The 8,695-nt window shown below is 56.8% G+C and overlaps 1 protein-coding gene across 1 annotated transcript; it reads left to right on the top strand.

Annotated features, from left to right (window-relative positions):
* Window positions 1–1,299: 1,299 nt before the first annotated feature.
* LOC130706264 (uncharacterized protein CXorf49 homolog) lies at window positions 1,300–7,192 on the top strand. Its single transcript, XM_057537652.1, has 6 exons — window positions 1,300–1,322; window positions 3,507–4,833; window positions 5,496–5,652; window positions 6,182–6,258; window positions 6,526–6,571; window positions 7,152–7,192. The coding sequence occupies exons 1-6, from the start codon at window positions 1,300–1,302 to the stop codon at window positions 7,190–7,192; spliced, it is 1,671 nt and encodes a 556-aa protein (XP_057393635.1).
* Window positions 7,193–8,695: the final 1,503 nt, after the last annotated feature.

Raw genomic sequence — 8,695 nt, 5'->3', positions numbered from 1 at the left:
GACTCCAGGAGATGGAGGAAATTCACTGCTAGACTGGCCCTTTGAAACTTTGAGAAAGTGATGGCCCATAAGGAGAGAAGTGGAAATGCCTGCCTTGGATTGGCAGATGGCAGAGGAAGGAACAAAAAGGTTGAGTGATGCAGACATGCTAGAACAGACAGAAAAGGTGAGGCCAGTCACATGGCCTCATGGTTATGTCCCACTGTAGGCCTGAGAGGACACATCACTCACCAAAGCCATCAGGAGTGTTCTGGTGAGAGGGGCCCCAGCATCACTAGAAGTTTGGTGGTTGCTCCCCTCTGCAGGCCAATGCCAATGATGGAAGGAAAGTGGTCCCGACCTGGGCTCATTACCTCCCATGGGAGCAAAGGAATTCTGACATAATAGAGGACAGAGGGCAGCTCTTAACCAAGAGATGCCAGAAGACCACATTTCCAGTAATGACCAGCAAGGTCAGAGGGGCAGTCAAGAGTGCCTGCTTGACCAGCAGAAAGCTGAGAAGATGGCACAGACAGCATTGCTCCCTAGGGGAAACTACACCCAGCAAAAGGCAAGAATGCAAGAGAAGGAGGGCCATCATCCTGCTGAAAAGCCACAGTCTCCTGCTCAGTTCCTGGTCCTGAGCCAATTCAGTGACTGGCCCCACTGAAGACGTGGATGAGTCCTGAGGAGGAAGGATCCAGAAACAAGGCAGTGGGTTATGTCCGTCCCTAAAGAGAATGACTGCCATTTCTCAGGTGACTGTACACTGAGGCTAGAAAAAGATCCAGACACTTCTAGTACTACTGGACACAGGATCTGAGCTGACATTGATTCCGGAGGCCCAAAGTGTCATGATGGGGCCCCATTAGAATGGGGCTTATGAGACCCTGACATTAAAAGGAGTTGGGGATAGAGACTGGTTCAGAGTGAGCTGAATGGGTCCCTGGACCAAAATAGCGGTCATTTCTCCAGTCCCCAAGCTGATAATTCTAAGTGATACACGTGACAGTTGGAGCAATGACCTGCACATTGGGTCATTAATCTGTGGAGTAAGAGCTATCACCTTGGCAAGGCCAAGAGGAAACTCTGACACTGACTCCCACTGCAGGCCAAGAGAGTAAGTCAAAACCAGTATTGGATCCTGGTGAGCGTAGGGGGGTAAAGCAGAGATTAGTGACATCATTGGAGACGTATGGGATGCAGGGGAAGAGCAGGTAGGAGAGCCACAGGGACGAAGAGAGTGGAGAAGGTGAGGAGAAGTTCTGGGAGTCTCTCTATGGGAGAGGGAACAAGGGAAAGGAAATGGTGAGAGGGAAGATGGAGGACCAGTGGATCCACTGGTAATGTTGCATAGGATGCTGGTGGATGCAGGAGATTTTGCTATATCCTTCCTTATCCATTTTAGCATATTTGAAATACTACACCATGACATAAAAAGTCACTGGGAGAAGTGGAAGGGGGCGGTGTCCACAAACAGGCAGGCACCATCGGGGGCAGGCTCAAGGAGGAGGATTGCAGATTTACAGTGCACCCAATCTCCCCTGCTCTGTAACTTCTCCAGCATGACCAGCTTCTCAGGTGCAGACCCAGAAAACTGGGCCTTTGAGTTCCACAGGCAAGAGGGGTTCAGACACCCCAGGACTCTCCAGGAGGTCAGCCAGAGCAGGAGGCAGGAGAGAGAGGTGACTGAAGACAGAGGAGTATGAACGGGAAAGAGCAGAAGGAAGGTATGGGAGGAATGGAGGGGTGTCAGAGTAGGAGTTGGGTGGCAGACAAGGGAAATTCTAACACCCATGGGCCATATAGAAACCAAGAGAGGGACCACTCCCCAGACAACAGTACTGCTCAGCTCAGGGAAGCTGAGAACTGACAGTTCCAAGAAAAATTGAGAGACACCTGGCTATCCACACACACCGCCATCACAACTGGTAGGCCTTGGTTGTGCGTCCTTCAAAACTTTAAAACATATGTGTACATATACTTAAATGAATTCTCATATATTACATAGGATTGACTGGTGTGTGTGTGTGCCCACGCACGCAAGTGCTTTAATTTACGTATGTCAATCCAAAGCGATCGTTCTGCAACTTGCAGTTTGAAGTCAGGCGGATGCTTTTGAAAGCTGTGAGAATGGCCTGATGCATTCCTTTGGACTGCCACGCTTTATGCTACTGGATGCTAAGCCACGTTGCATTCATCCATTTCCTTACTGACGGGAATTTGGAGTGTTCCCAGTTTTTCCCATCACCAACACCCTTGTGCATGTGTTCTTGTACACCACACGTACTAGCGTGTCTCCGGAAGAAGTACCAGGCAGCGGACTTGCCGGAACATAGAGGAAATAGCTTTTATTTTTCCTTCCAGTTTTAAGATCTTGGGCTCAAAGCAAGGACTCTGGAGGCAGATTGATTGGTTTCAATGCTGCCGCTGATCCCCACGAGCCGAATGACCTTGGGCCAGTGGCTGAACCTCTCAGTGCCTGTTTCCTCACCGGTAAGAGGCCAGTAATAGTTGGTACTATAGTTATACGTGTGTCACGCGGATGCATTACTATTTATGCCCAGCGCTTAGAAGAGTGCCAGGCACAGAGTCCGTGCTGGCGCTAAGTTGCTTTCAATGGATTCTGCCAGATTACCTCCCAAATGGATCTCTTGCACCACCGCCACAGGGCTTTGCTCCTGACCTCTCCCACCCTCGGAATGGTTAAGCTCTTTGAAGGTTGTCAACCTAGTGTGTGAAACCCGATTCGTGGTTTTAGTTCACATCTCCAGGATCAGTGGTGGGGAGCATCTTTTGGGGTGTAACTGGCCACTGCGATTTCCTCTTCTTTGAATTTGCCTCAGATCGGGCGAAGGGCTGATGGAGCGAGGCCAACCCCAGTCTGTCCGCCAACCCCAGTCTGTGCGCCAAACCCGCCTGCCAATAACGTATGCTGAGCCACATTTGATGGAGCAGTTGAGACAGAGACCTTACAGAAGGAAAACACGATCCCTTTGCTCTCTGGCTGACCCCTGATCACTGACTGCGGGACTCTTGTGCCCATTCTCCTGTTGGGTCGTAAGGCTTGCGGTGGAAGGGAGGCTCGCAAATGCTTTCGGCGCGTGCTAGGCGTCAGCCGCCTCAATCTTGACGTTTCATCCTCACCACCCCTGGAGCCCGGCGCCCTCACTCCCCGACCCCCTGTGTAGATGGAAAACGGAGGCTCAGAGCTGTGACTCTAACCGGAAAGGGGAGGCGGGACAGGAGGAGGCGGGCCGAGAGGCTTGACAGAGGGAGGCACTCCCACCATCCCCTTCGCCAGCCCACTGCCCGGACCGCCCACAGGCTTGGGGGCAAACCAGAGGCCCTGGACCCCATTGGTTAGGCCTCGAGGGGGGGGGGCGAAAAAGGCGCCCGCTGGTTGGCGGGGCCCGGACCAATGAGGAGGCCGCGGCGCGGGCGTGTGAGGCGCGCTGAAAGCCGCGCGTCGTTTCGTTTGAGGCGAGCTCGTGCGACGCCTGAGGTGGCTGCCGCTGCCCTCTGAGCGCCGCCCGCCTCGACCGCCGTGACCGCGACCGCGACTCGAGCCATCGACCGTCGCCCCGGTTCCAGCGCCGCCAGGGTAGCGACATGAGCTCCCCCGATAAGCTGTCTGTGTGGGTAACGGTTTTCGGCCCAGAGGGCGTGGAGCGGGCCAGCGTCGGCCCAGGCGGCCCCGCAGTCCCGCGGGGTCCCGACGCAGGCCCCGAGCCCGGGGAGCCACGGAGCGGCGAGGGCGGGGGCGGCTTCCCGGACCCCGAGGGCTTCCAGTCGGAGCGGGAGATGCTGGAAGCGGGAGGGCGGGTGCTGTGGGGCAGCGAAGGCCGACCTGACTCCCCGGCTGACGTCACGAGGGACCTCATGGAACTGGCCGAGGAGTCTGCGGCGGGCATCCTGCGGCAGCTGGCTGACTGGGACGTGCTGGACGTCCACAGACACCCGTCCCCGGAGAGCTGCGAAGCCTTCGAAGTGTCCACCGTGTGGGCCGGCCTCGAGGCGGGTCCCAGCGGTCGAGGAGCGCCCGCCCAGAGCTGTGGGGAAGCGCCGCCGGCTCCGGCCGGCCCTCTCCACCTCGGTGGGCCCGAAGCGCGCCGGGCCTGGGGGAACCCTAAGAGAGGCCCTAAGCGTAGGTTGAACGTGGCTGCGGATCGCCAGCGGCTCCCCGATGAAGACCTGGCCTGGCTGCTGTCTGACCCCGAGTCCTCAGATGAGCTCAGTGAGACACAGCTGATGACGGTGAGCACTTACCCCAGAGGAGGAGGCCTGGCCGAGACCAGCAGACCCGAGGCTCCCGGGGACACTCCCAGACACTCGACTTTCCAAGTCAGAGAGAATTTCCTTCACGTGCCAGGCTCTTCCCTGTCCTTGGCTCCGCGAGGACTCACTTCGGTTGTGGAAACGCAGGGCGTGGGAGAGCAGGGCATCTCTTCCCGTAAGAAAATGCAGAGCGTGCTCTGGGGGAAGGGGGGCAGCAGGCCCAGCTACCCGGGAGCTGCTGCTGCTGCAGGTGGCCTACCGCGGGTCACTCCTAGGAAGAAGGGGGCCCAGGAGAAGAAATCCCTCGGGGGAGCCTCCAAACTTGCCCTGGGGAGAAACTTCCCTTCCGGGGGAGAGCGAATCTTGGCAACTCCCCTGGAACCGGCCACCGTGCCCCCAATCTCTGGTATTCCGCTGCTTGGGAGATCCAAGAGGTATGGCTTGGTCCTTTCGGGAACCGAACAGTCCAAGCACACCGGTGATGGGAAGAAATCCGTGGCCAGGCGGGCAAGGGAGTCTGAGGCGGTGTCGGGAGAAGATAAGGACCCAAATAGAGACCCAGCCGCAAAGGGCCAAGTGAGTAGGCCATGCTCCTCCTCTCTCCCCACTCTTCGCCCCCCCCCCCCCGCTCCAACCGCCCCCAGGACACACGTCTTCACCCATGCTGCCTCTGTCCATCCCTCAGGGGTCGTCATTGGGTACCCCTCGGTCACTGGGTCATTAGGATGCCAGATCGGGCTCCTTTTACTAGGTACAAACATTAAGGTAGCATTTCGGGTGTGCTGGGCCCGGTTCTCCACCCTTGGCCTGTTTCCAGCCTCCTCTGCGAGACTGGGGCTGGGATGGAAGGGAGGGCTGGTAGCTGAATTGTGTCGGGGGATCCCTTAAAAATTTCCCCAAAAAGCCATAGTATTTAGACTCACCAGCTTCCTGAATCCTACTTCCTAGCTGTTCCCCAGACCTTCCTTGCAGAGGGCCTGGGCTTTCTCAGTGCCCCAGTGTTGTCCCTAGATCAGCTCTGCCTGCTGGCCTGAGGCTGACTGAGGTAGAAAGTGCTAATTAGATCAACGTTTCAATTCCCTTCCCATTTCCCTGCCTCACCCCGGCCCTGAATCACACACTCTCTCTCTCTCTCTCACTCTCACACACACACACGCACACACACACACACACACACACACATACACACACACACACACACATCCTTAGTCCAAATCGGTGAGAAATTCTTGTTTCAGCTGCCAGCTTACAGGCCAGGCACATCTTTTCCACGCATGCATCGTGGAAAAGCCTGCAGTGACGACCTCAACACCAGAGGCCCCCAAGATCCAGGCAACTCAGAGCCCTTGGCCCTGAACCAGGGAGAAGTCATGCCCAGGGGGCCTGTCCCCTCAGGTGAGTGTCGTGGGTTTGATATGAGGGGAGGGGAGAGGGGTTGAGGACAGAAACCTCTGGCTCTGTCTCTGCTGGGGGCACAGCCTTGCTCCCAGGCAGCTTCTCCCACAGGAGACGGGGTGCTGGCAGGGCTGGCCTTGAGCCACATCATCCTCTGTGTGGGGTTTGTGCGGCCGGGGTGATCGGTGGCAGTGCCCCAAACAGCTCCTCCGGGTGTAGACTTGCAGGGGAACAGCCTTTTCTGTTAAGTCCTGTTCGCCCACATTGCTCTTCCACGTGCTGGCTGTGGCTGCAGCTCTGGGAGGGTCGAATCCAGAGCCACGGTCTTTGGGGACCACAGTGGCGAAATGGCTGCCCCTGGGGAACAGGGGAGGCAGGCCCAGGGAGAAGGTTCGGGCTGCTGGGCAGAGCAGGGGCGGCTTGTTGCCAGCGGAGGGTGGTGCTGCCTCACCTCACGTTAGACCCCGCTTGGCCCTTTCCACCTCACTGGGAGCCTGGGAAGCTGGATTGTGTGTTCTTTCCCTCTTAGGTGACCGGGAGCCACTTGACCATCCCCCAAGACCAGAAAGACAGCAGCAGACCCTGGGAACACCGGGCTGTCCTCTGGTAATGCTTCCTCTGCCTCCTGGAAATGCAGGCCCAAACTCGAGGGTGGGATCTGGGTCCAAGTTCAACTGACATGTGTGGGGCCCTCCTTCCCCTGCCCCCATGACCTACCCCACGGAGGGAGCCCACCTCCTTTCCAATGAGGAGCCCTTGCCAGTCTAGCCACCCGGCTCTGGGATGGAGGGCATGGGGGAGAGGAGAAGGTGGAGGAGAGAGGAGGCCAGAGTATACTAATCATTTTTCTTCCTCCTGTGTCTGCTGGCCTAGAGTCTCGTGCTACAGAGAGAAATAGACGACCTTAAGGAGAAACTTGGTATGAGGAACCAGGGACGGAGAGCGGTGTCTTAGTGCAGAACCCGGGTGGGCACCTGGGGTGGGGGTGGGCTGCAGGTGCATTCGGCCTCGCAGGGACCAACATCCCTGTGGGGAGGAGAACCTAGCAGGCCTGGCCCTGGAGCCGGCTGTGCATGTCCAGCTGGGCTTGTGTACAAGTAGCCAAGTACTGTCTGGACTGCATGCACACTTTGCCAACCAGACCAGTCCTAGGGAACCTCCTTCTGATAGGACTTTTAGAGACACCTCGTTGATTTTTCCCTTGAACTGCTGCTTGGTGTGGCTTCTAAGGTTCTTGTTGGATTGTTTGTTTGTGTGACGAGTTCTGACTGGTTGTGGCACGGCCCACAGCATGAGAGCTGCTGGCACACTTTGTTTCCCTTTAGGAACCGGTTCCACATTCAATTTGGGTGGTGGGGAGTGGTCAGGCCCAGAGCTCTTTGCATCGGGTCTGGAGGGGGTTTCAGGTTGCAGGGCTAGGCGGTTCCTCACGGGGATAGGGGGACGGGCTTCTATATCCCTCTGTCTGGAGCGCCTGCTAATGCCTGTCCCTGTTGCAGCCGCCATGCAGTACCTGGCTGACAAGTTCCAGACCCTTTGAAGTGAGTGTTACGCACACCGTACCCCTTCCCACAGTCCTGGCTGTTGAGCAGGGCTGGGGGCTGGCCCTGGCTTGAGGCTCTTCCCTGACTCCGCTGTTTCACAGGTTGAGCCCAGCGTCTTCCTGCAAGAGGAGCAGCTGGTACCTTTGGGGCCCGGGAGCTGTGGCCAAGCTCGTTCCCTCCTGTTCTGCCTCAGCTGGGGCTTCCTCTCCCCCTTGTTTTGCCCCCGCCCCACCCCAGTTTCACAGCATTTTCCAATTAAAGTGCCTCTCATATTCTGTGTTCTGCCTTCTCTCTGGTGGGGTAGGGGTAGGGGTAGGGGTAGCGGGCCGGGGCAGGGCGCTGCTCCACGTCAGAGCCTTTTCCAGAACAGTATCTCTGGCATCCTGTGGTGGGGACTCTGGGCCAGCCTCTGCTACCATCCCTGCAGTCAAGCCAGCGGAGTGCCCCAGGTCTGGGTCCTGTGTGGGCTCTGCCTGGCCACATTGGCACGTCCTCCCTTTCTCCCGAAGGCCCTCTTCTAGTTCTCTCCAAATACCCCTCCTCCTTTGGGGTCTGGCGGTTCCCATTCATCTCTGCCATTCCCCCTCCCCATCAGCAGGAACTCATGACCCCCTTCCAGAGCTCCAATCTGGAAGCTTTCACATCCTCCCTGCCCTAGCCAGCTGACCACCCTCCTCCAGCCTGGTCGTCTCTATACCCTTGAGTGGAAATTGGCCCGTCGGGTTCTATGGCAAGTGTGGTTAGTAGGTCTGTGTTCTTGCATGGTCCCCGTCAAATACTCTTCCACCAGCCCCATGACACAGATTTTCCTGGAAATGGTATTTCCATGTCCCAGCTCAATCTCCCAGACTGCCTCTTTAGGGCACATGAGGTTGAATCTGAACTCCACGTTCGATTTCTCCCTCACTGGAGGTTGGGAAGCACTTCCTTCCCTCAGCCAGGACCCAGGGCTGTACCAGCCTGAGACTCAGAGGGACAGATTTGTGTTTGAGTGAGGCGAGGGTGGTTCTGCCTGGCCGCCTTCCCGAAAGACCGGTGTTTTACTACACAAAAGGGGGTATGATGGTAGATAGGACATTCCAGGTTGGTGAGTGTGCGTCCCTGTGTGTGAATAAAAGTAATCAGGGATAATCTCCCTTGAGGGAGAAAGATGTGATTCAGGGAGTAAAGGGAGTAGAGGCTGGTCCAGGTTCTGTGAGGCATTGAATGAGCAAAATCAAGGGTCGGATCTGTTTTGTTCAAGGGTTGTCGTTACATTCCCAAAACATAGGAGGGGGATGATGCAGCAGTCACCCAACCCCACGACAGGGTGTTGGGATGCTCAAAATGTTGAATTCGCTGGAGGAGGCTCTCGATCCTACTCTGTGATCCTGTGATGTCTGACGACTACTGTGGGTGTGGATGGAATGAGATTGGGAAGGGTGGCTCCTCAGAGTAGCTCATCTTAGAATCAGGGGACCCATATATGAGACCACCCAACATGAGCTGCCCGGGACAGG

Source organism: Balaenoptera acutorostrata, chromosome X (assembly GCF_949987535.1).
Source record: "Balaenoptera acutorostrata chromosome X, mBalAcu1.1, whole genome shotgun sequence".
Taxonomy (NCBI): domain Eukaryota; kingdom Metazoa; phylum Chordata; class Mammalia; order Artiodactyla; family Balaenopteridae; genus Balaenoptera; species Balaenoptera acutorostrata.
The sequence above is the reverse complement of the archived record's forward strand: the minus strand, read 5'-3'. Positions and strand labels throughout refer to the sequence as shown.